General features: G+C 51.4%; 1 protein-coding gene across 11 annotated transcripts in view; it reads left to right on the top strand.

The window, feature by feature from the left end:
* Positions 1-26658, top strand: part of PTK2 (protein tyrosine kinase 2) — a 247182-nt gene that overhangs the window by 151820 nt on the left and 68704 nt on the right. For 7 of the 11 annotated variants that reach the window (XM_059395226.1, XM_059395223.1, XM_059395224.1 and 4 more), the window contains 6 exons: positions 85-202; positions 6152-6182; positions 8714-8766; positions 18180-18260; positions 19205-19222; positions 25239-25295. In XM_059395226.1, coding sequence (XP_059251209.1) covers positions 85-202; positions 6152-6182; positions 8714-8766; positions 18180-18260; positions 19205-19222; positions 25239-25295 — 358 coding nt within the window. The remainder of the gene's footprint in view (positions 1-84; positions 203-6151; positions 6183-8713; positions 8767-18179; positions 18261-19204; positions 19223-25238; positions 25296-26658) is intronic. The other 4 variants (XM_059395219.1, XM_059395221.1, XM_059395222.1 and 1 more) reach the window with 2 other exon arrangements.

Genomic DNA, 26658 nt, shown 5'->3' with positions numbered 1-26658 from the left:
AGAGTTCTGATGTCACAGTGCAGCTGCCCCTTTGATGACTGCAGAGAACAATAACGCCTCTCTCTTGGTCTTTTCCCCTTTTAGCCTCTGACAGTGACAGCGCCGTCCCTAACCATCGCCGAGAATATGGCGGACTTGATAGATGGGTACTGCCGGCTGGTGAACGGGGCCACACAGTCTTTTATCATCAGACCCCAGAAAGGTGAGGTCCTGCTTCTGCTTGAGCAGCCCCGAGGGAGCTGTTAGGCGAGCTCACCCCAAAGCCTCTACTCCTTCTTTCAGACGACTCTGAAGACCAGATGAGTAATTCAGCCCATTATGTCTATGTTCTTGCTTTTTGGGGGAAGTGGGGCAGGGCGCAGCCTCTGAGCCGGGTTTGACTAGAAGAGCCACAGGGAAACACTGTTGGGTTCAGGCTGCTGGGTTCGGGCAACACGCTGGAGTGCCGTCCAGTGCTGGCAGTGTTTGTACATAAACTTTTGGGACAATGTTTTGGATGTTTGTCTGTTTTCAGGTATCCTTTGTAACTCATGTAAAATAAAGTATCTGTTTTTTCTTATAGATCTCAAAAGCTTAGAGCACAGAACAAAATTAGTTCTAAGTCGTGATGTCAGATCAGTGATTAGAATGAATACTTGTCCCAGAAGCAAGGCTGTGTCACTTCAGAAGTGACGTGGGGTTCTTGCAAGGCCCTGCGAAGGGCTGTTTCGGAAGATTTGGATTTCTGAAATAATCAAGCAGAGTGTTCCTGGCAGGATAATAGCATCATGGTAGCAGGAAAAATCTGGGCTTTAGCAATGTATCCGTTTGTATGTTCAAATCGCAGGTCCTCTGAGTGGCTACCTGTAAATCGCTGACCCTTCCTGTGCTCGGGTCTCCCGCTGTCACACACACGGAGTGCCGCCGCCTCTCTTTTATGGTTTGGGGCGGGTAAATGACTTCACCTCTGTAAGGGGCTGGAGCCGTGCGGCACGTGCGGCGGCCGTCATGTCCGCATTGTCCCCGTGGCTACTTGCCGGCCTGCGAGCCCGACCTTCCGTGTGCACCTGGACTCTGACCGTCCCCATCCGCACAGAAGGTCACCTGCTTTACGGCCTGGGAGGCGGGTCCACAGTGGTGCCCACGGAGCTGCCCACTCTGGGGCAGGGAGACCGAGGGTCCTTGGAGGACTGCCCCCATGACCAGGACCCTCCCAGGAGCGTGGTCCCGAGGGGCTGAGTGCTGTGTACACAGCCTGGAGAGGAGCCGGGAGAGCGGATGATGGAGTCGAACTCCCGGTAGAGACGCCGCAGGATGCCCGGCCTGCCAGCTGCCCGGTGCACTGCGCTGACGGAACGGGCGGAGGGAGCAGGCGGGGGCCGCGGTGGGGAGCCGTGTGAAGCAGAGGAACCCCCGGGACGTTTGTTTCAAAGTTAGTCTCGTGCTGTGCTCCGAAGACAGTAGCTGAAGCCACAGCCTGAGGCCAGTCGGCGTGTGGCTTCTGGGACACGCCTGATCGAGTAAAAACCGTGTGACACCACGATCACACCAGTAAAACCTACTCTTTTCTAAAATATAGTGTATATTTCGATTTATAGTAGTTTTCTTTGTACGGACTGTAGTAATGAAGTTGCTTTTAGAAAGGTGTAAAGGCTTCTCTCAGTTAAAACTCGTGCAGACATGAGCTCCTGATATTTCATCTTGTGCTTCAAGCACGGGTATAACCTTGCAAAATTTATTTAAATGTTTTGGGAAAATTCCTTTCCCTGAAGATCGTATTTTGTGAAAGTGTTCAATGTGACATATTGCCTGTCTCCTTTTTAGTAAATAATTTAACAATTTTTATCCTAATTTACCAAATGTTCCTAATCAGTATGTCTGTCCACACAAAAATAACATTGAGACATTGAGCGCTGAATACACCAGCCTTGCCATGTTTGAAACTTCAGCACCTTCCTGTGCTAGTTTTCAATTGGCTCTTCCCCCCCTTAGGGATAAACATCTTGATATCAAGTCTTGTGCACCAAGAGGCATTAAGTTCTTCATGCATCTGACTAGAGCACAAGGGAAAAACGCTTCTCATAAAATCCTAGTAGGGTGTGCTTAGCAATTTTATGTTGTCTTTACAGAATGAGATACTAGACTCGATAATTTACTGACCCTGTTCTCAGTCCCAGCATGTTAATTTATGTACACAACTTCTATCCTGGATACCTAAGCAAAGCTCTACTGCCCAGTGGAGATGTACTTCAAGTCAAACATTTTTAGTGGATTATAGTCCGAAATACTTGTGGACAAGAGCACATGAGCATTTTTTAATTTAGATTTTTTTGAAATGTCTAATAAATTGAACACGTCTCTACAGTGCAGTGCTCCACTTCCCTGGCAGTGTGCGGTCACGGACACGGATACGCCCGTGTGTCTTCTCTAGACTATAAACTGTTACGTGGTAAGCAGCATATACATGTTTACGTGCACAACAGAGACACCTGTTCTACGTGATCCACAGTTCTGCTGTGAGCTCTGCGTGTGCTCAGGTGCACCTGATTCGTTCTGTGACCGCCACAATTATGTCGCACTCACACAGCACTTTTAATGGTGGTTTTACTGGGACAGACAACAGAATTAGAGCCATACATAGCAAGATATCCTGAGCCAAGTTCCTCCAGAGTTGCTGAATGACCTTGGCCCTTATTGTAGGGCGTTAGCTAGCCTACACCGTCCAAGAAAGTTCAGTGGCAGTTTTTCAATTTTAGTCAGATTTCCCTCAGAGGAGAGAATTATGCAAGTTAACATAGGGTCGTAATCTCATTCCTCGGGGGATTTCCTGTACGCGGGATGATAACGAGCCTGCACCTGTGAGGGAGGGGACCCACGCTTCCAAGATGTCACGGCCCGGAGAGGAGCTAGACCAGAACTGACAGGCGGGTTGTGTAAACATGAGAGCACTTCTGTCAGTGAAAGAAACATTCTTTTAAAGCTGAGACATAGGAGGGAGAACATTGGTGACACAGACAGCAAGGAGTCCAGATCTCCCTTCTCGCGTGTTCTTCGCTCGCTGAGATGAGCCAGTGGGCACACGGGCCCCTTGTAGGAGAGCGGACACGCAGATGCCCAGGAAGCAGAGCGCCTTCTCTGGTTTTGGTCTGGTGAAGTGACTGATCTTCCAACCCATCCTCGGCGGGGCTGGGAAGACCCGCCCGCACAGTCGGTGTCCGTGGGAGGTGCCGGTGGCCAGCGTGGCGGGGGCGCCCTTGTCCATTGTCTGCCTTCTAGAAATCCTCCCGCAGAACCAGACCGGCCCAGGGTGTTCACTCTGCAGTGTGTGTAGAAGCTCAAAACCAGAAACTGCCCGTGTCCACATGGTGGGAAGTGGTCCCTGAAGGAGGCAGCGTGCTGCCCACGGAGAGTGTGGCACAGCTGGAAACCATCAGGGGGCGCTCCTTCCGCGCTAAAAGACACACATGTGTAGCCAAACTGTGTGTGTGTTCGCAAGTCCGCGGTCGGAAGTCAGGGCAGCCCAGTGACCGACGGTGGACGGGTGGAGCTCCGGGAGGTGGAGGAGATGTGTCTGAAGCGGGCGAGGAGCCTTCGGCGCGTCCTTGTCCTCCCCACAGTACGCACCTTTATGACGGAGATGGTTACAGGGAGCCTGCATTGTTCGGTTTAAAAAACAGATAAAAACTTTTATTCAAAAATTAGAAATTAAATGTAGGTTGTAGCCTACATTTGTGGATACATCCTAATTCCTAAAGGATTTACTCCAGAAAATAAGATACTTGCCGTGGGAATGACACGTGAAATCGTATGTTAGGCATTCAGCTTCTAAATTTAAGGGAATGTTAAACATTAACATGGGAACCAGGCATTTCAGTCGGTGAGTGCTGAGTTTTATAACTGCTGCTGCTGGTGTGTGTCGCTGTTGTTCTCCGTGATCGGTGACTTTCCGCTTCCTGAAGACGTACTCTCGGGATGCTCCGTTGGTAACCAGCTCATTTCTGCCTCTTTCTGCCCCTGCCCAGCCACTTAGGAAGTCTCTGGGAACCAAGTGTTTATGAACGGGTCTCTTTTCTCTCCAGGAAGTAGACATTGCAACAAAGAGTGCAGACAGCTAGCGGCCACACTGATGTGTCATGGGCAAGGCCGTTACTAACTGGCGGTGGTGGGTGTGGGCAAGGCGTGGTTGGAGTGTTCATGGTGGTCAGCTAATGATAGGATTTTCTAGTGACTCCACATTTGGCCTTCGTGACTCGGTTATTTTGCTTGAAATGTGGATGTCAGGAAGTCAGAGCCAGGCCGTGTGGGTGCAGTTATGGTGGCATATGAGGTAGTGGGTCTGGGTTCTGCACTAGTCATGCCTCCCCACTGTCCCTGCAGACCGGACAGTCCGACTTCTGTTTCATAGAAACAGAATGTTTCTGTCATTCAGAAAGAGTCACTCACATGAGGTCCAAGGCTCACTGAGTTATCAGTTACCAAGCGGTGGTCTGAGAAGCTTCTGAGTGCCGGGAGCCCTGCGGGGTGTTAGAGCCACCTATGTGCAGGTTAAGTCCGACCTTCGAGTGCTCTGATCCTGGAAGTGCCCGGCACAAGGCAGAAGCACAGCGGCACCGCCAGATCCACCTCAGGGGCTGTAGGAAGGGCTCCCTGGAGCTCATGCTGTGCTCGAATGGAGCTTGCCTTTTTTTTTTTTTTAATAATATCATTTATTTATTTATTTATTTATTTATTTATTAAATTTTAGTTAACATACAGTGCAATATTGGTTTCTGGAATAGAATTCAGTGAATCGTCTCTTACACAAAACACCCAGTGCTCGTCATAACAAGTGCCCTCCCAAATCCCCACCGCCTCTCTAGTCCGTCCCCCACTGAACTGAGCTTGGAGAAACGGAGGGATAGGTCTTTCTACAGGAAGGAAGAGCTTCTCTTGAGGGTTGGAATGTGCAGGCAGCATGGTGTGTTCAGGGAAGTATGGAATGCAGTCCCCGGGCACCAGGGGACAGTGCAGAACAAGACTGGGGAGACAGGACAAAGGTGACTTCTGGAGGCAGAGAGCTCTTGGCACTGAGTTCTAGGGCAAGTGCAAGGAGCAGAACTGCAGACAGCAGTCAAGATGGCGCGGGGTGACTCTAACGGCTGCCTGGGCAGGCGTCAGAGAGGTGGGTGGTAGGTTGGCAGCACCCCGAAGACAGAGGCGGGCCGCTGTTCTGTACCAGCAGAATGAAGCAGCGCTTTGTGGGTCACGCAGATGTGCTTACATTTCTTCTCACAAGCCATTGAGGGGGTGTCCGTGTGGCTCAAGTCAGCAGAGCATGCGACTCTCAACCTCAGGGTTATGAGTTCGAGTCCCACATTAGGTGTAGACTCTACTTAAAAATAAAATCTTAAAGCCAGTGAGAGACATGACAATTTTAACTAAGGGAATGAGTTGATGGGTTTGTATCAGGGGAAGATTGTCCTGGTAGTAATTTAGCTTGGGGAAGGATTAGAGGAAGGGATTAGTTAGGTGCCTGGAGATGTATATGGACTGACGGTACTGACCTGGGGGATCTGTGCTTCCTGCTTCTGGAAGGAGGGCAGGGAGAGCATGCCTCCGTCAACTACCAGAGTCCTGTGCTTCTCTGGGGTGAGAGCAGCAGGAGCCTTTGCCGGGAGCCAAGAGCCCAGCCCTGTGACGGGCGGGAGGTGACCCCCCACGGGTCATGTGCTGCAGGCAGACTTGCTTCCCCCGTGGTGCTGGTGCCTCAGTCCCTCTGCCTCCATCCCGGGGGTTTGTTTTCCTGGTAGTTGTGCTTCCCTAGACGGGTCTCAGGGTTGCTCCTACTGAGGGTTGTTGTCCAAGGACAAATGGCCTGTCCTTTGCTGTAAAGGAATGTTGACTTTGACCAGAAGAGGTCCTTCATCTTACAAGGTCTCCTGGGAGGTCCATCTCCACCCACCTAGTGCCCCAGGGCTGCGCTGTGATTGGGCAGCACCGTCCACACAGCAGGCACCTCCAGTCAGTTCACGTGCGTTGTAAACACTGAAAATGAACCGCGAAGCCTAAGATACATGGTATAATTTCCTTATTAAATTTTCGACTAAGACTCACTTGTTCTCTGATTGCTACACATAATCTTTTCAAAAGAAATGGGAACCTCATTTTTCTCTTTCTCTCTCTCTTTCTCCAGAAGGCGAACGGGCTTTGCCATCGATACCAAAGTAAGTGCTGCCTTGTGCATTTTGTTACTTAGTCGTGTTGGAAACTGTCAAGCAATCACCGTGCTTTATTTCTCATTTGGCTGAACCACCAAATTTCTCTGTATATGACTAGGGAGGTAGAAAACAAGTATTTCCAGGAAGACGTCAAATCAGTTGTAAATTGTGTTATGTATTTAGGGTTAACCAGAAGTGAAGATGACTTTCCCCGTACCTTAAGTTCATTGGGTGGCCAGAGGACCCGTCCCAGTGACAGGACCGGGGACAGTACTGTTGATGGTTTATACTCTCCTTTGTACGAACCTGAGAACTGGTGCCATTCTGGCCATTTCACAAGTGAGAAAAGTAAACAAGTAATTTAAGTTCATTTCTTAAGTTGCTTCTATCATAAATTTCGTAGTAGATGTGTTGATCTATAAGAGTAAAAAGAATTGGGCAGTGATGCCAGAAGAACTTACTTAGTAACTTCTCTGGGGTCAGCCAGTGTGCGAGGGACCGGGCACCAAATGAAAGTTTAAACTTGGGCAGCACAGACACATGGGTAAATAAGCATCGCAGCCCAGTGCCGAGTGCTCCGGGGCCGGAACGGTCTCACGACTCTGCAGGCGTTGCTGGAGCCCTGCAGGTACAGGCCAGCATCCTTGGGCCCGCGGGCTGGACCCGACCTCGGGTCCTCCCGGCCCCTCTGGGGTAGCTTCATCACCACTCCTGACCTTCCTGGCTCTGTCGAACTTCCTTTAGTTGCCGAAGTAAACGCCCCTTTTCTGTGCCACCAGGCTCTTCGCTTCGAGGCCCCTCGACTCCAGTGTCTGTAACCTCACCTGGCCCTGCTCTGCTTTCCAGGCTCTATAAACCTCCCACGATCGTCCAGTCCTGGAGGGCACCCCCGGGTGCTTCCCCATAACACCGTCTTCCCTGCCGGAGGACTTATCACACTCGCAGAACTGCCTTTTTGCTTATCCATGCCCCTGGGGCCACGTGGTCAGCCAGGGTCATGTGGCATCACAGACCTGACCGGGGAGTGTCTGGTGTGCGAGGGGTACCCCGTAGCTGTGTGGGTGGGGGAGGGATGGGCCAAAGCAGCTCGCTTTCAGCTCTCAGGCAGCGTGTTTCCCAAACTCAGTAATGTTAAATAGATATTCATTAGTGTCCCACGTTAGGCCAGAAACTTAAGCCCAGAATATCTTCAACTGCAGAAAATCTGTGAGAGATGACTTTGAGGATTAAAACGGAATCATAAACAGAGTCATAAACAGAATCATAAACCTAGGTACAGAAGTGGATGGAGAGTATAGTAGGTCAGAAGTGGCAACAGACGCTAGAAACACTGAATAAAGAAGCGAACTTTGAAAGGGCGCCATGGCCATAAATCATAGAGCAGCAAACGCTGTGGTGGCCGTTGGTGGCAGGCGGTGCTGGGCAGGCTGAGTGGCCACAGTCCCCGGAGACCGCGGGCTGCGGAGTGTGGAGGCGACCGGCCCGGCCTGCTCTCGGGAGCGCGCACCTGGACTTCTTAGTGCGCCCAGTTTGGGGAGTTGCAGGGAGTCTGGTAGGGGCCGTGGAGCTGGAGCCGCTGACGTGTCCCGCCGCAGCTCTGGTTTAGCCTCAGAGATCGTGAGATTGCGGATACACAGAGAACTCCGTAAAAGGAGCCGGCTCCCATGGCTCTGTGCTGAGATCCCTGACCACAGAGGCCCCATGACCACGTACGGGATGTTCCTGCTCTCGAGGGGTCTGCTCTCGGGTCCCCTGTTTCCCAGGGTCCATTCTATGTGCTAGAACCATTTTCTGTTCAGCGTTTCTGTAGTGCACGCATAAGGACCTGGAAGGAGTCTTCCATGAAAACGTCAGAGGCGGCTCGCTCTGGCATCTCAAGAGTCTGGGGTTCCTTTACTTTCTCTGTGTTTTGTGCTTTCTAAAAGTTTAAAACGGAACTATAATTCTGTATTTTAAGTGTCGCTAAGACTTTTGGCCAAAATTTTACTTTATGTGGGTGAATATGTAAAACACACCTGTTGTGGGGCCATTGCATGAAACAAGTAACCAGGTAAACGGGGCTTACTTGTTTTCGGTCGATAAATAATGAGAACAGGTACCAGTGTCCTGCTGGCCCTTTGCGTGCTGTGACCTGAAGAAGGGCCGGGGACCCTCCAGGGTCTCACATTCTGTTTTAGAGTGTGATTCCAGCTCTGGGTGTCTCTTCCCTCTGCTTCGTAAGCGCAGGCCGGTCCCCTGCACCCCTGCAGTCTCATATCGCAGTGTAAAGCTTGACCGGACCCACATACCCAGCGACGCAGAGTGGAGGTGTAGGGCGGAAACTGCTAGCGCGAGTGGCTTTCTCGGAGCTGCTCAGCGTTCCTCCAGTTGCCTGTTGTGATTCCTGACTTCTCGAACAGTAGTGCGGTCTGGTTATTTTAAGTGCCTCGGGTAGTAGCGCTTCATCTTAAAAATGATCCTCGAAAGTGGGTGGTCTCCGTGAGAAACGGCGTGGTCCCGACTCTAGGCGCTCACGGCTTTGCTCCTCTCTGTTTCAGGCCGGCCAACAGCGAGAAGCAAGGCGTGCGGACACACGCGGTCTCTGTGTCAGGTGAGAAGGTCCCCCCGGAAAGCCCCAGCCGGCCAGCTGCCCCGCGGAAACGTTCACAGTGCTGTAGCCGGAGGGGCCTCTCGGTTGTGATGGCTCTTTCTAGAATAGCTTAGAAAGCTAAGCAGTCTGATGACCCAAAGCTCCTGAATTTTAACGTCATTAAACAGGTTTAAATGTGGTTCACAGATTTTCCGTAGAGAAGACGTATGTGTAATACTGGATTTCTTCCAAGACCATATAGAATTGCGAGTTTCGCTTCAGTTGTGATGCTATGTTGATCCTGTTCAGAGTGAACGCTCTCACTCTGGAGCCTGCCGCTATAATGTATCTTTGCAACCTAGAATGTAACAGTGTGTACTTGGTGTATTTAGTGTTGTTCTGAGTTCAAAAAATGCAAAATGTTTTTCAGTGGTTTCTGTTTTTCACAATTAACATCAAGTCATGTTTGAATATTGCTTTTTTAAGAGATATAGTTAAGATACTGGCACAGGCAGTATGTTAACTATTCTTTGCTGGGGTCATGAGTATGGTTTGCTTTCCTTCGTATGTTTTCAAAAAATATATGCCATTTTCCCCCATTGAATAATGTGGGAAATGAGGAAAGCAGGAACGGGAAGCATCTTCTGTGGACCCAAGTTTGGTGTCTTTTATACGTCCATGCAGACACGCATGTGTGTGCACACGTGAACACAGCATGCAGACACACATATGTGTGCACACGTGAACGCAACACACAGACATGCATGTGTGTGCGCATTCGTGTACATACATGCACACACGCACATCTACAGTCCAGTCTGAGCTCTGTGCTACGTTTCTACAACAGCAGCTTCCTAATAACTCCAGTGTCTAATAATGTGACTCAGAAGAAACCTAATTCCTATTCTTTTGATTTCCCTTGAGTTAATTTTTTCTGAAATTTAGTTTTATGCTTCTGCCAGGTCAATGACTATATTCCTCCCTAGTGTTCCAGCATCCAAATGTAATTGCTGATTTTTTACTGTGCACAAACACCCCACAACACTCTCTCAAGAAGTGTTCATGCCCAGCTTTATACACTCGGCAAAGACTCTAGTGATGAGCTGTGGGACAGATGTGCCAGAGCACTGCAGTCACTCCCTGACGAGCTGGAGAACATTCTGGGTACTCGAGCTGGGGCCCTGGCCGGTCAGATGTCTGGTGGCCTTGGGCTTGCCAGCACGTTCTGGAAGAATAGTCCTTTATGCCGGCATGCTGCCTTCACGGGTGTGCTCTCCAAACCCAGCGGCGGGGCTGGGCCACCATGGAGCAGGTGTTAACCAGGCCCTCAGGGAGTTTGTGATCCATTTGCACAGACAAAAGCTGCCAGCGCTAAAGTGGTGAGCCTGGCAGAGGAGTCACTCCCTGAGCAGGCCTGGGTCCCGCGGAGAGGATAGCCGGCGCCCTGGGATGACCCGCAGTGTGCCGTCTAGAACAGGTGAGATCGGGGCCAGCTGTGCCGCTCTCAGAGCTCCGCGCCGTCATGCTTTGGGCCACGAGCATGTGCACCAGCCCCGTGGGGGCCAGTGTGCTCCCCAGCCCACGCTGAAGCGAGAGCAGAGCAGGGGTGCCCTGTCAGGTGTGTCGGGACTGCGGCTCAGATGAGGTCCTCCGAAACCCTTCACATCGGCTCCTTCGGTTCTCCGGGTTCCCTTTAATCCGTGTCCTCCCTGCTTCGGGCTTTGAACTTCCGAGCTTTTAGCAACGGACGTCCTCGAACATCGGGGTCTACGTCTCTCTGCCACCCCCGCTTTCCCGTCCCGCCTTCATCGTCCCTAGCTCTCCCCTAGCCGCAGGTCTGACCGCAGTCCCTCCTCCAGGTTAATCAACCGCATTGCCATCCTGTGGATATCATTTAAATAGGCACCTGTCTGGTCAGAGACCTGCAGTTCGAATTTACAGTTGGACAAAGTTTAGGCCCCTGAGCTTAGCCCTCAGAGCTGCCCCTGCCAACACACACGTCGCTTTCCAGCTTCTTCCCCCACCCTCTCACAGCAGCCGGTGAGCTTGCTGGAGCTGTCCCTTTGGCCGGAGCCCGGGTCACTGTGTTCCCGTTCTTACGGTGACACTCTAACGTGCTTGTCACTGTGGTCATTTACCACTGCAGGCGAAGGAGAGCACTTGGGGTTTAGGGGACCTTTCGCGACCACACCAGTGGCTCTGCAGTGCTCCGCACCCTGGTCATCCCACCGCTGCCTACTCCCTTCAGTGAACTGGGCTGACCCGTGTGGGTATTTATGTCCCCACAGAGACCGTAAAACCTAACATCCGGCCCACCAGGAGTCTGCCTCACACTAACCCGGAAGCTCTTACATTGATACCCAGAAAGCCTGTACGGTTTCCAGCCCCGGGGGATTTCTTTACCGAGCAGCGTGGAGACCTGCACCACGTGGGGGTGGCCCTGGGCCCCTGAGGGAGAGAACCCGCTGCCCCGGGCTTACAGACTAGGGTCTGCTCCCCCTGCAGCGAGCCCACTCTCTTTGTCCTGGCTCCCAGCTGGAGCTGCGGTCCCGTGACATGCCAACCGCAAGCACGTGCTTCTCTTGTCTCGCCCCGTCTCGTGGAGCCCCTCGCGAGCCCTGTGAGATGGGTGTCAGTGCAGTTCGACAGTCCCCACTGTGCATGAGTCAGCAAGTGCCGTGCGCTGGCCGCGTGCAGGCACCGTGCTGAGTGCGGGGTAGGACGGCGAGAGCAAGGCCACGTCCCTGCCGTGACGCAGTTGGCACTCTGCGGAGGAGACAGATCAGAGACACTGGATTAAAACGTAGCAGGTGAACCGAGAGCAGCAAGGGGGAGGCTTTTGAAAACTGTAGTCAGGGGCCCCTGGCTGCCTCAGTCGGAGTGTGCAACTCTAGATCTTGGGGTCATGAGTTCTGGCCACACACTGGGAGTAGAGACTATGTAAATAAAGAACACTTTTTAAGAGATCATAGAATTGTGGTCAAGGAAAGTATCTCTGATCAGGTAACATGGGGGCCGGTAGCTGAGTGAAGTGAGAGTTGCAACCGAGGTGGCTGAGATCAGGGAGAGGGACCAGGAGATGCAGCAGGTACAGCAGCTTGGCCGGGGTCACACACAGCAAGGAGGGGACAGGACTCTCCTTAGTAAGTGTTCAGAATGGCTTCCCGGCATTAAGTCCTTCACAGGCCTTAGCTATGATCTCTGATAGCCTTACAGCACCTTTTTCCTCCCTCTCTCACAGATCTGAGCAAAGAAACTCAGAAAGTAAACAGATGTGTTACTGTCGCCCTTGAAATGACTGGAACTGGGCATTATTGCCCCCTAGGCAGTGTTCTCTTTCAGTGCCAGTTTAAAGGGGTTCCCTTGGGTACAGATGGAGAAGCACTTGCAAGGTGGAGAAAGTGGAACTTGTCTGACTGCCCTGTTTCTGAAAAGTTCTTATTTGGTCTTCAGACCAGATTCAGATATCACCACCTCCTAGAAGCCTTCCCTGACTACTCCAGACTCCTTCCCCAGAGTATTCTAGCCCACTGTGCATCCTTCTGTTATGAAAAGTCTTTAGATGGATGTGATCAATTTAGAAACCGTCTTGTCCACAAGATCACAGCCCCATCATAGGGCAAAGGCTGTTCTAGTTTTCTGCTTATTGATGGGAGGGACATCAGTACTTCATAACTGTGTTTGAGTGAGTCAGTGGATGCCTGAGCGAGGTGTGGAGACAGCCCGCCCAGGACTTAGAAATGCAATTCCGGGACCGGGAGCAGAAGGAAGAAAGGCAGGACACTCGGAGCTCGCAGGCACGTGAGAGTCCTTGGCTCTCGGATGGCGGCCTGTGAGCTCATCACTGAGAGTGGTTCTGGAGCATTTGGGTGAGGAGCGTGGAAGCCCGCCAACAGGGAGAATGAAGATCCAGATAACCGAAGGCGTTTCAGCTCTGGGTGGATCCCTGGTTGGGAAATGGAGCAGAATCCTGACTTTGCGAGAGGAGGTACCAGGCTCTCATTCTTGTTTTCTTGCAAAGAAATGTCAGTCCTCAGTCATCTTCATTAAGACCACAGCTGTATGGTGACCATACGGAGAGATTGCCTTTGAAGTCTCGGCAAAGTTTCCCTATGAAAATAGATGTAACATTGAAAGATTTAAAGAGTAACAGCACAGTTCCCTGGGCACATCATTCCGAGGGCCTAAGGTAATTTTTTTTAGCCTAATAAGATTTTGGAGACACGTGTGTATTATAGCGCAGCTCAGTTAGGACCGAGAGCCCAGTGCTTGCAGGAAGGGGCTGCGAGCATGGCAGGGAGGGGGGTGGCCTGCATCGTGGATGGGGCTTGAGCCAGGAGAGAGAGAGAGGGAGAGAGAGTGAGTGTGTGTGTGTGTGTGTGTGTGTACACACACACAAATGCTCCAGGAACACAGGGCAGTGACTAAAGCTGAATTTTAAATGTTTTGAAGGTATAAACTCTGGTTTTTTGTTTGGTTGGTTTCTGAGTTTTAGGGTTTTCTTGGTTTGTTTTTTAAACCTTACTGTGACCAGAAGTACAGGGCCGCACGTGGTGATGACGCGGCCACAGTATGACCAGGGCTCCGGTTGACCGTTTCGATTGCATGAAGTGGGGTCAGAGGTTGTAGAACGTTTTTCTCTTTTACATCTCTGCCATGAACGTGGACATGGTGATCTTTTTCTGTCAGAGATGTCTGGTTTGATTGTTTCTGCTGAGCCCTGTGTGACAGCACTTTTTCAGTATTTGTTGCAATTTAGAAAATTTTAACTTCAGAACAGATTTTTTGGTTTAGTTGTTAATTGTGCATCATCATTTCCTTTATGGCTTTTAGGTTTTTCCAGTTAGTGACTAAAAATTACTCTAAACTAAAATGTATTTTTTTTTAAAGATTTTATTTATTTATTTGTCAGAGATCACAAGTTGACAGAGAGGCAGGCAGAGAGAGAGAGGGGAAACAGGCTCCGCTGAGCAGAGAGCCCGATGTGGGGCTCCATCCCAGGATCCTGAGATCATGACCTGAGCTGAAGGCAGAGGCTTAACCCACTGTGCCACCCAGGCACCCGTAAACTAAAATGTATTTAACAAAATAAATGTTACTTGCTTTCAGCTGATTCATTATAAATTTATAAGTCACTTATATATGCAAAATAGTTTGTAAACTGTAAAGCTCTGTAAAATACAAGGTGGCACATGCCTGGTCTGTGACTCACTTGTTACTGTGTTGCAGATGCATAAACACAAGTTTATACACAGGTATTTTTAAAAAAAAATTTTTTTTAAGATTTTATTTATTTATTTAACACAGATCACAAGTAGGCAGAGAGTCAGGCAGAGAGAGATGGGGAAGCAGGCTCCCTGCGGAACAGAGCCCGATGCGGGGCTCGATTCCAGAACCCTGGGATCATGACCTGAGCTGAAGGCAGCGGCTTTAACCCACTGAGCCCCCCAGGCGCTCCTGTCCACAGATATTTATACGCACACGGGGCCCAGAGATGATGCCTGCCATGTTCACCTGCGCTATCTTGTTTAAACCTCCAGACATTCTTCTTCGTACCATTCCCACTTTACAGGTGAGGAGATTAAGACTCAAGAGGTGAGGTAGCCGGGCCTGATTCACATAGTAAGTGCTAGAAAGCCTGATAGAAACTTACGCCTGGAACTCGACAGCCCGCTCTCTTTACCCTAGACCACTCTGAATCATTCAGAAGCTTAGTGACTTTCCTTTGTGGAGGGAGGACTGGTTTGGAACAGTCTTGAGTGTGATTGCATTGTGGTCTGTCCCCCCATTTGTCCAGAATAGCATAGTACTGCCTCATGTCTGACGTTCTTCTGTTAAAATTCAAAAGCCTGCCCTCTACTCGGGTTTGAAAGGGTTTCTTTTGTCCGGTTTGCCTGCTGGCTTCATTTCTCACTGCTCTGGTTTACAGTGCAGTCCTGTCTATTGCTGAAAGCTTGATTTTAACACTAGCTTTTGGGAATTTTTTTTTAAGTACCCTAACTTAGAGTATTAGCACTTAGTACATGCAGAGTTGATTTTTATAATTTACGTGCTCTGTGATGTAACTTAATCAAATCGATGGTGCTGAGTATATTTAATTGCAGGAAGTGTAAGTATTGGGTGTTACTGGCTTGTTCCAAGTAGCTGGCTTACTAGAAGCTCGGATTGCAGCGATCACTAGTGGGCTCTATAATCTGTCTCCTGTTAGGAGAGACATTCAGTCGTCAATAGGGTCACAGTGGTTTCTCCCTGGGTGTGGTCAGGGTGGCTGATGGCCAGGGCAGCCCGCTGTGCTGGCTTCCCTCCGCTGCCTTCACCAGGGCGCTGGAACTCTGTCTCTGCCGAGACCAGTTAGCCCAACCACCTGCCTCTCCCCTTTCTGGCTTCTCATGGGATTGAGAAAACTACTCTGGAGTCACATGGGCACTGAGATGGCTAGACCATGCATTCTAAAGTAGTCTCCAGAGCTAAACTGTGTTCCTAGTCCTGAGTCTTGAGCTGGCCTTGACCCCTGGGCTGCAGACATGTAGAGAGACACGTGGAGGCCCCCTGCGGGAGCAGCTGAGATCCCTCCCAGGAGGAAAAGCCCACAGGAAACACAGAGTAACGAGTACGACCACAGACTCAACGGCGTGTTCACTTTTCCACACTTCCCAGGCCACACGCCTGTTACCTCAGCCCCGTGTCCCTGTTTCCACCTTCCCCCGGTCACCTCCACTAATAAGCAGCATCGCCGCGCTTTATCTGTTGAAGACATTGTGTTGCCTATGCTGTTGTCCCCACACCCTGGGTCCAGATAGGGACACGTCTGTGCTGATGTGCTCCCCCTGGGCCCCTGCATTTCTGTATTCCCCAGGGGCCATGGGCCATTTACTAGGATCAAGGGAAGTTGGATCAGATTCAGGCTCAGCGGCTTGTTGGGTTGTTTACAAGAACACACCCCATGTAGCTCGCTCTCGCCAGGACCTGCAGACCGACCAGTCGGCTGGGTCAGTGTCCAAGCAAGCCTTCTAAAGCTCCCGTGAGCACTGCACCCGAGGCCTTCGTGCCCGTATCTTTGCCGGCCTGGATTCTGTCGGGCCGCGAGGTGGCCTCCCGTGACTTCTGCCACGTCTTTACCTCGTTAACTGTCGTCTTTGCAAAAACAGCTTTTCCTCCCGGCTCTTCGTTCACCCTGGGACATGCTTCCTAGAGAGATGGAGAGCTGCCCTCTGCATTCCCTTTACTCTCCGGTTTTCTAAAATGATGCGGCGCTGCCCTGGCTGGGTCTTGTTCTTCTGTGCCCTCGTCTTCCGAGCAGCATTCCGGTTTTCTGAGCAGCGTTAGGGATTTTCTGCGCAGTGTTATGGATTCGTGCACTTTGGCCTTATCTGGGCTGCTGCTCTGCTTGTGTCACTAAAGACAAGCAGGAAGGAGAGTGCTGGTCCCCTCCAGCTGACGCCCGGGGTGCCAGCTCCTGGAGAAGCTTCCTGTGTCACCCCCGCCCTTCACCGCTGTGGAATCCACAGCATCTCCTCTAAGCCTCTGGTCACTTCCCCTACCAGCCCCGGCCCCTGCCCTGGGGTGCCACCGCCCTCAAAGCCAGGACCGTGGCTTCCCCTCAGAGCCCTTGTCGGAGGAGAACTCAGTACTCAGGTCAGTTTAGAAATAAAATAAGCGATAGAGAATGGGACTAGCTCACACTTGGGCAGCAGCTGCCCTGTGCCAGGAGCCTGGGGAACCTCACGGGGTGCTCGCCATCACTGCCTCACTTCACCGATGAAACAAGTTCGGTAACTTTTTCAAGGTCAAAGAATGAGTAGGGGAGCCCGCATCTCAACTCAAATATGTGTTCTTTGATTATTTTATGTTTCCATAATTCCACACCCAGAGAATGGGTTTAGTACAGTGAAATGAGTGCTCGCTTCAGCAGCACATATACTAGTACAGTGAAATGAGTGCTCGCTTCAGCAGCACATATACTAGTACAGTGAAATGAGTGCTCGCTTCAGCAGCACATACACTAGTACAGTGAAATGAGTGCTTGCTTCAGCAGCACATATACTAGTAAAATGAGTTTCTCCTCTTGCTTACTTGGACTCACTGTATTTTGGCCTCCTTGTCTTTGCTCAGTTTTTTCCCCTTTGGGCTGTTTGATGGGACTTGCGGACATGGTGTACCCCTTTACTGACAAGTGTTCCGACGTGTATTTCCGAAGACCAGAGACATCCTCTCACACGATCACAATGTAATTACCGAAGTCAGGACACTGACGGAATGCTGTCCCCTTTCCCGCCGTCTGGGTTCCTGTCTCAGCCATCACAGCCCCTGGAGCTCCTGCCCTTGCCCTCGTCCTCAGCCCCAGGCCCAGGCCCACCTGGGCACATGCAGGCTTAGCGCCAGGCCTCCACAGGAAGCTGCACCCTCCTGACGGCGACAAGAGGGTGAAACCCTCTGTAACAGGGTCGTGGCCACAATGCAGCATCTGAAATATCACTCCGTGGTCTGTTTCCGTTGCTCTTGCTTCCGTTCCTAACACGCTGACACCGTCTGTAAGTCCCTGCATCAGTGGGTCCTGGCCCTGCTCTCCCTGGGCCACCCCTGAAGTCCTTTCTCGAGGGGACCCCTGGGATGCCTTTAAATGTTGCGTGTCTTCTGTGTCCCATGTTCTTAACGCTGCGTGTTCAGGAGCTGTAGTCCCCTGTTCTGACTTCCGTCTGACAGACGCCCTCTCTGCCCCGTGCCACACTGTGGTTGTTGCTTCTCTGCGCTGCTGCGCTGCACTTCTGGCAGGCTGGGCTGCCCCCGGCATCTGGAGCAGAGACGCTGTCGCAGTGTGCAGTTCGTGAGCAGACCGTGCTAGGGGCCACGGGACTTTGCAGGCTGCGCATTCAGACACCTCATTGCTAGTTTGTATGTTAAAGTCATTTATTTAGGGTGTACCCTGGAGGTCTGTGAGCCTGTGTCTTTGTTGATGATTTGGGGGAAATTGCTCATGAAACTCACAGATCACGATGTGCTAGTTTCTGGCAGTTTTTCCTTGTGGTTGAATGTCCACAGGATTCTTGGATTATTTATTGATTTTTTTTTTTTTTTTTTTTTTGGTCTTGTTTTCAGTTTGTTTCAGTTTTGTTATTTGTAAAAATGTCTGTACTACCTTCACTTGGCTGGCTCTGCAGAGCTGGGAGACTCGTGTGTCTGGCTAAGAGTTTCTGTATCTAGTGCTAATCTTGGCTAAAAGAGGAACTTGTATTTTGAAATATTAGTATGCTTTTTAAAACTCAAGTCAAACCAGAGTAAGGAATAAAGTGAGCCAGTAGTCCAATGAAAGCATTCCAAGTTTGTATTTGCTTTTATAGAGCTGCCTTAAAATGTAACGTAAGTTTTCTTTTGTATTTTCGTATGAAATAATGTGTTTCTATTTTTCTCTTTCTTCCTCTTGCCTCTTTATAAAGGAGTCAGTCCCCGCCAGCATAAAGTTAAGAAAGCTAGGCGCTTTCTCCCTTTGGTCTTCTGTTCCCATGAGCCTTCTACCGGTACTGCACTCGCTCGTGTCGGCTCCCACTAACCCCGCCCGGGCCGCGGGCCTAACCGGACGCTTGTACATTGCCCTGAGCTGAGTGTGCCTTAACCGGGGCTCCGTGTACGTGCTCTGTGCTGCCCAGCAGCCGCACGGGGCGGCGGTTCACACTGACCCGCTGGGGGCTGCCCTCGGAGAGAAGACGTCCTGTTTGCCTGTGTGCTGGTTTTCAAATGCATGACCGGGCGAGGCGAGGCTTCCTGGTTTGATTTGGGGGGCCGGCAGGTACCTCGGTCTACGCTGCGGGTGTCCTACAGCAGCGTGCTGCAGAATGGAGGAGGGTCCGAGGGACCCCCGGCTGCTTGTCGTGCTTCGCTGGCAGGCACTCGGGGGCGCTGTGGAGCTGAGGCCGCCAGGCCACTTGCATCTTTTCTTGGGAAGCAAAGGTTATTTGTAATGATCGGAACAGGGATTTCTCCCAACGCTGCATAAATTCACGTGGAAACTTGGCACGTTGTTCAGCTTCTGTGCTGGGCCTGGCCTGGGGCTCCCTGGGGGAGGCTAGCCTTCACCAGACTCAGGGATGACTGCTTCTCTTCACTGTTATCTGACAGGATGCAACTCTCCTTTGAGCGGGTACAGGCTAGTTTTAGCAGTTAACTGAGAGCCTGTCAGATTAGTTCTGCTCAGTGTGGTCGGGACCAGCTTTACAGAACGGCTGTGGAGCTCTGTATGACGTGTGGACAGCTGGAAACTCGGCGTGATGCCCTGACGCCAAGTAAACACACTCACTACTGCAATCGCTCGCTCATCTTTTGAATTAGACCTGGGGGGAGATTTTTTTGTTTTCTTTGTGCTTTGACTTACTTGTCTTTTTAATAGTGTGTCTCCCTCTCTCCCCTCCCTGCCCTCCTCCCCCCCCGCCTCCCCCCTTTCTTTGCATGCTACCTGGATCTGCAGATGAAATTAGTGGGGACGGTAATATTTATTTTCACATTTGTGTTTCTAATATGAGAAATATTTATTCATAAATATGGTTCGGTATGTAATGAAAGGCGAAATATGGTTTTGATCCAGCAAAACAAATTAAAAAAATGATGATGTGAACAAATGGTCTCTTAAAACTTGGCTTTATCAGTTTCTCTGTCATGTCTCAGTGGTAAATTTGAGTTGGGTTGTATTTACACATAGAGAATTTTCTAGATTTTATGATTAGAACTTTAGATTTCTAGAACAGTTGTCAGAACAGTACTAGTCAACAAGATTAGTCAGACTTAAAAGCTGTAAATGATAGAAATCCATAGAACATTTTCAAAGTATGGTGTGTGTATATATATATGTGTGTATATATATTTATATCATAATTCTTAGTCTGGGAGTGGGCAGTAGAAAGGAAGGGACAAGAAATGATTTTTTACACAAACTAGAGAGATACCAGCAGCAGTGATCAGGGCGATTCTCCAAGCGGTGGAGGGTAGCGCCTAAAAAACGAGAAACTTGAAAGTCACCTGTTGTGTTTTCTGTTGCCCACTTCATGTGTTGCCTGCATGAAACTCTGTACTCTTTACACTAAACTCAGATTGAGGGGAGGGTTGCATTTTTCCTCATGATTAAAGGAGAAAATGCTTTTACTGAAGATTTCCTGTATCGTTTTCACTGTAGGGTTGGTAACTCGAGTAGTGAAAGATGTTTACTAAACGTGACTTTGGGAAGGTGCATGTGATTCGTGGGACGGACAGTGTGGAGACCCCTCCTGGGTAGTTACCCGCCAGTCAGCAGCCACTGCTGGCACGGAGTCCCCCATGCACAGGCGTGGGACTCCAGGTGCTGGCCTTGCTGCAGAGCCCGAGCGGGGACTGATGAGCCCATGGTGGGGAGACTGCTGAGGCCGAGGCCGAGGCTGCTGCGGGGCGCCTGGTCAGGAGGGAGACTCCGGGCTCCTGCCGCCCCCACGGCCCCATCACGTCACCAGCAGCCCGGCTGAGGGGTCCAGAGCAAACTGCTTCATCTCGTGCGTCTTCATCCGTGAAGGGTCTCATGGTTGTTGTGAGGATTACCGTGAAAGCCCGAGAATTTGAACAAATGTTTGCCGACAGGTGGTTATTCCCACATGCTCTAAGCATTGAAACCATTTTTCCACGGTGGCCTTTCCCAGTTCTGTCAGTCAGATGGGGCAAGTCTTTCTGCCCCCATTTTGCAGATGAACAAGCCTTAAGGCATTAGCCGCTTGCTCTAGGCCGGGGGTCCACAGACAGGCCTGTGGGCGAAATACAGCCCGCCTCTGGTTTTTGTATTGGCCCTGGGGCATAGAATGATTATTACTTTTCTTAACGATTGGGGAAAAATCAAAAGAACAGTATTTGTGGCATCAAAACTCTGTGAAATTCCCATGTCAGGGTCCACATGGGAGCGCGGTCACACGCAGCTGTGCGCAGGGGGCGGCTCAGAGTTGGACGGGTGTGGCACAGACAGTGACCGGTAGGGTCGGAAAGACCCGCTGTCTGACCTGTGACAGGGAACAGCTGCCAACCCTGGTCTGGCTCATAAAGCGATTGATGCGAAAGAGCACAGGGGGCCCCAGAAGAGATCTCCCTTGCCAGGGCATCTGGGCCGGCGGCACGTGGTGGTGACCAGCGGGGGCGTCGCACGGAGGTGCCCAAGGGGTCTTGTCTCTGCCTCAGCATTGCTCTGTGGGAGTCGGTCGGCTGACTCCGACTCCCTGAGGGAGGACAGCGGGGGAGCAGGGTCACAGCATGGTAGGTGTCCGAGCTGGGGCCCAAGCACCCCCTGGGGCAAGGGGCCCCATGTTGTGGCAGGCGAGTAGAGGAGGTGTGGCAGAAGCACAGCAGCTCCCCCTCTTCTGTGGGAGGGCGAGCAGACGGCCCCACTCGAGAGGTACGGACGCGAGGGCTTCTGCGAGCTGTATGGGCAGGCGCTCCGGCCTCAGGCAGGGCAACAGAGCAGGAGACGCAGTGGCCGGGCCGCTGGGCCAGTGTCTCCGTGGCCGTGTGCCTCGGCCTTTTTGCTTTGCTCTGAGAAGGAGAGCGCGGCCCTCTTCCCTCCTAACTTCTGAGCTGTCAGTTCTGTCCGTGTCACACGTCCTCCTCCCGTTCCGATTTCACCGCATGCCGTGATACGCAGCCTTTCAGATCGCCCCGTCGTTCGAGGTTTCAGGAGTCTCCACTTTCAAAGTGTTTGTTTTGAAATACTCAGTTCGCGGGCCGGGTGCCCTGAAGCAGTCTCCCAGAAACACCGGCCCCCGTCGCGTGAACATCCCTAGGGCAGAGCTCTGCCGCGTCGGGGGTGGGGGAGGCCCCCAGAATATCCCTAGAGGAACATCTCGTAGTCTCACAGCGTAGGGTGTCCGGTCTCACGAACAAAAGTCCCCGGGGGCACCAGGCTGCTTAGCCGGTGGAGCATGTGACTTGTGATCTCGGGGTTGTTGAGTTCGAGCTCCACATCAGGGCTAGAGAGGACTTAGAAGACAAGAGTCCCTATAAACGCTATGACGGGTGACTCGGGATGAGGCTGTGCCCAAGTGCTGCCCCGAGTCCCGGCCCCCTCCCAATGGGCACTGAGACCTTGAGGGCTCACGGGCGCCCTGGGAGGCTCAGTTTCCTGTCTGCAGGGCAGGCTGACGGCACCAGACCCACGTCAGCGGAGAAGGACTCACAGCTGCTGGTGCTGGTGCTGGCGCTGGTGCTGGTGCTGGTGTTGTCCCGGTATCGCCGCCATCCCTCTGCCAGTCTGCCTTCCCTTATCGGTGCCCGGGTCGGAAGCTGTTTCCTTTTGTTGTGTCTCTTTCCCCTGTATCGTGGGGTGCAGGCAGTTTCAGGCTGGGCTCTGGTTTTTCAGGCCCTAAAGTGTCTACACATACCTCTCCTGTCAGGATCGTAAAACCCTCTCATCCTAAAAACCAGGAAAGGAAAACAGAACCGAATCAGGATCAAGAATTCTTGGAGAACTCAGCCAAGTAATGCAGCTCGAGAGCTGCTCTGCAGGTTCCAGTGACACTTTTGTAGTGGGCCCTGTTCCTCCAGTGACAGTGGCTCTGCTCCACAAGACCAGCCCCCGGGGGACACAAGCACTGGTGGCTGCAGGAGACATTCCCTAGTCCTGTTACACCATAGTATGTGTGCCCCTGAGGTCACCCTGAGTCACTCCCAGACTGCTTTGATGTCCCCAAAGGTTTCCTGTAAAATTCACGTAGCATCGAGGGGGGAGAATTACAGGCACTTGCTTGTGATCGTGCAACTGATGAAAGCGTCTGCACCTTGATTTTTCCCGAATCAGTTTTGCATGCTGGCCTGGTACCTATTAGCCATTTGTTTTATGGCTTCAGAATTGCTTCAGGTGGGTATTTCGAGTGAGGCTTTTCTAAAAAGAGGCTGTCCCAGAAGCCACTGCAGTCACACCAGGAGGGCTGACCGAGAGGCTCCACGGGCAGGAACCCGTCCGCTGCCAGGTTCCTCCCGCGGAGCCCTCACGAGCAGCAGACCCACGAGGAGCCATGATTTTGTGACCAGCTCTTCTGCGCAGGTCCACACCTCGACTTTGTACGTATCTCCTGTAATCCTCATAACAACCCTGCACGGCGCATACGTGTTCCCATTGTCCATGTGAGGACACGGCTGCAGCACAGACAGGTGAGGGGACCTTGCGGGAGGGCGCAGGCTGTCCTGCGCCCCGCAGCTCCACCCCACCCGGGCTGCTCGGCCCCGCACAGGCCGCACCGCGTCCCTGCCTCAGCTGTGGTCTCCTCGCCTCGTGATTGCAGTGAAGTCATCCTCTGTTCAGCCAGCACGGACCGCCCCCTTCTCTGTGCCGGGCCCCGTGTTCCATGCAGAGAAGGGCTCTGGTCCCCTGGTTCTCCATCCAGAGAGGGACAGACAGTGGACAAGAGACCAAAGACTGCCAGCCGGTTGGTGACGGGGACTAAGGAAAGTAAAGCATGCAGCATGATGAACAGTGATAGGGGATGGGGGCAGGTCAGTGAGAGGCAAAGTCTCTGGCTGGGTGACATTTTGGCCAAAACCAGGATCAGCTGAGCGCAACTGAGCTCCAACACATGGCAAGTCCTGGGCGAGGGGCTGCTCTGACAGCTCTGGCAGCTTCGTGCCCTCCTCCTGCGTCAGGTGGGCAGTGACCCCACAGCCACGCGCTGCTGATTGATCTGGGCGTGTCCTCAGGAGAGCCAGGAGGCGGGCCGGGGTTGGTGAAGCACCTCTGGGACCAGGGCAGCGGGGGAGCTGGAAGGGGCCAGGGGGTCTGGCAGCTGTCACCGCCAGGGTCACCCGCCGCCCCGGGCTCACCCGCTGTGTTTGGCTTCTACAGGTGTGTGCTTCGTAGGAAAGAAGGCAGGGAGGGTAGCCTCTGTTGCTTGTGGAAATTCTGCCTTTGTCAGCCTTCTGAAGGGAGGGCATCGTTGACAGAAGAGAGAGAAGACCATGAGTAGACGCCATGTGTGTGCAGTGTGCTGCTCTCATCTCAGCTGCATGTGCACATCCCTCCGCTGCTGGGTCCGTCCTTTCTCAGAGTGCCTTAGTAGCTTAGTAGCTACTTAGTAGCTCCCTTCATTCCGGCCATTTCCCACGGTCCTCCCTAAACCTGCACGGAGGCAAAGCTGGAGGCTAGGACATGCCAGTTCGCTGAGAACAGGATAGGAGGGGGCAAGAGAGAGACAAAAGAATGTAAGGTTTGGGGTAGATTGAATGTTTTTCTTAATCCTGCAAGCAGTGTTACCTAGAGCATGTGAGAACGAGACAGACGATCTGCCTCCCAGGTAGGACTTGGGGACGGTTCACACTCCCGAATGCTTTACCGAGAACTGGCTCGTGGACTGTATTCTGCCCACTGAATTTTTTCCGTATTTCAATCACTTCTAATTAAGAACTCAGCTCTTCCAGTAACTCTGAGGTCTGATCTCAATCATTACCATGGCAACATGTGGGACGGTTGATATCCTAAAGAATGTGGCCTGTATATATTCTCTCTTTTCTATAATTTTAATACCTGAGTGAAGTAGTAAGAGCAGCACAGAAGGAAGAACATTTAGCTTTCGGTGTTTCTGGGGTTAACGTGGCTAACGTGGATGCTTGGGCAGATTTTCTCTGTGAAGAGCTGTCCTCAAAGATAGCTCTGGAAGCACTGCTCCTTCTTTCCCGGCCCAGCAGCTTAAACCTGCAGCGCACTGCAGGAGGAAAGCAGGCGCAGCCCTGCTCCCCGTGAGTCCAAGTGAGGGCTGTTCTCCTCGGATGTGCTTCCCACGCTGGTTCGCACGCGGATTTCTAAGTCACCGTGTTACCGAAGGGAATAGTGGACACTACAAGTCCTTGACTTCCCCTCCAAATGGAGCTCCTTGTAACGTGCCATTTCTTGTCATTTCATTCTTCTGGTTAGATTTCACCCTTTTGGCATTAACACAAACTCTAAGGATGTCTGAGTGCAGGGTGACAGGAGATAATCCCTGGGCTGCTTCCACCCAGAGCAAACAAAATCTGTCACCCACGTACTCTCCGCAGCAGTCAGGCCATCAGTTCTGTGTTCCGAGAGGCCAGCATCAGATTCTGCTGTAGAGTCTAGTTATGAGCAAAGTCAGGTTTTCAGTCTCTGAAGCACTCGTCCTATTCGGAGCGACCCCAGGAGAGGCAGGGCAGGTTTCAGCACGGGCTTGGTGCAAAGCAGTTTTGCAGTCGGAACGGATGTGGGGCTTCGAGTCCTGGACATAGAAGCTCCATGTCTTTCTGTTCTCACAAGGGCCTTCCATGCCAGCACCGTGTGTCCCCAAGAGACAAGTCTGTGTGTTACAACAGACACACCATAACGTCACCCGTATTTCCATAGATGACTCATGCGTGAGCAAAAGTGGAGGAATAGGGTCTTGAGAGTATGTCCCCATAGCGCGGCATTCGGGCAGCTCATTTTGCCTCTTCTATCAAAGGCCAGGAGGTCAAATATTTACCCTCTTCCAACATATCTGCTTCCTTTCCTGCAGAAACGGATGATTATGCTGAGATCATAGACGAAGAAGACACCTACACCATGCCCTCGAGTAAGTAGGCTTCTGATTTTGTTCTGGCCCAGATTTGACCATATTGAACTTCTAAATATCTCACATTTAGAGGTTTTAGATACTGTTTTTAAGCTATCTTTAACAGTTCACTGAGTGCACTTTAGAATTCTGCTTCAGGCTCGGCCAAGTCCGAGGTCAGAAACCTAACGCTCAGATACCTGTAGTACGTGTGCTTAGTTACAGGGTTTTCTTAATTTGTTTCCTGACTCTGTAATACAGCCTTTACTGATGACAAAATTTCCTCTGTGTAGATGATTGTATTATTTAAAGTTAAATAAATACAAACACGCGTCTGTTCACTTCTTTGAATACACACAGTCAGTGAATTGCGTTTGTTGGAGACTTTGTCTTTTACCGCCCTTGAGCTTCCTACCTCCAGCGCACGGTCCCCACAGCTCGGGCTGGGAGGTGTGCAGAGAGGGAGGCTTCGGTCATGCCCTTCCTGCCCTTCCTGCCGTGCTCCGCTTCTCTCTGGTCTGTGGGGGTTCTCGACAGAGGAGAACCCGGGAGCCCCGGATCTCATGTTGGTCGACGTGGTCCCAGATCTTCAATTGGAGACACACTTGAAACTTCATTCACATTAACAAAAAAAATGTCTTGGGGCTCCTGGCTGGCTCTCTCAGTAGAATATGTGACCCTTGATCTTGGAGTCGAGAGTTCAAGCCCCACATATGGCATAGAGTTTACTTTTAAAAAAATTCTTTTTTTAAATTTTAAAAATATATTCTAAACCTCCCTCCAAAAGAGGCACAGTTATGTGTCTGCATACAACCCCAGAGGCCTTTATAATTGAACATCTGATGTCCCGATTCCAGTAGAGCCGGACATACCTGAAAACTACATGTTCCAGGCGCTTTATTTACCCTGTTGTATGACTGTTTTAAAAGATGCTCTCGTTTAGATTAACTGTGCACGTTCAAGAGGTGCTCCCAGCATCAGGCCTGTGCTGTCCCAGGGGCGCCCTATGTCCCCCTGTAAGAGCTCTGGTATCAGAGAGTGGTTCGAAACAGAAGGAAGCGCTGAAACTTGGGTATTTTGGCTTGCACAGCAACATGGAAAATGTTGAAATTTGGGTTAGCCGTTTAGTCACTCACACACCCCTGCAGCCTGTCCGAGTTTGCACCTGTGCGCTTGCTGTCGCGTGTTGAGTTGTGAAGGTCCAGGCCCCACAGAAATGAGTCACAGGGCAGGAGTTTGCGACTGGAGGTTGAAAAGCATTGTTGGCATCACATCGAGGTAATTTAAGGAGATTCAGAGTTTGCTTGTGTTTAGTCCTCTTTTTTTTTTTTTTTTTAAACTGATGTTTGTGGTTAAAATACTTAGCAAAGTAAATGTTGAAATG

Source organism: Mustela nigripes, chromosome 3 (genome assembly GCF_022355385.1).
Source record: "Mustela nigripes isolate SB6536 chromosome 3, MUSNIG.SB6536, whole genome shotgun sequence".
NCBI classification, from domain to species: domain Eukaryota; kingdom Metazoa; phylum Chordata; class Mammalia; order Carnivora; family Mustelidae; genus Mustela; species Mustela nigripes.
Note: the sequence above shows the minus strand (reverse complement) of the source record. Positions and strands in the feature narration are given on the sequence as shown.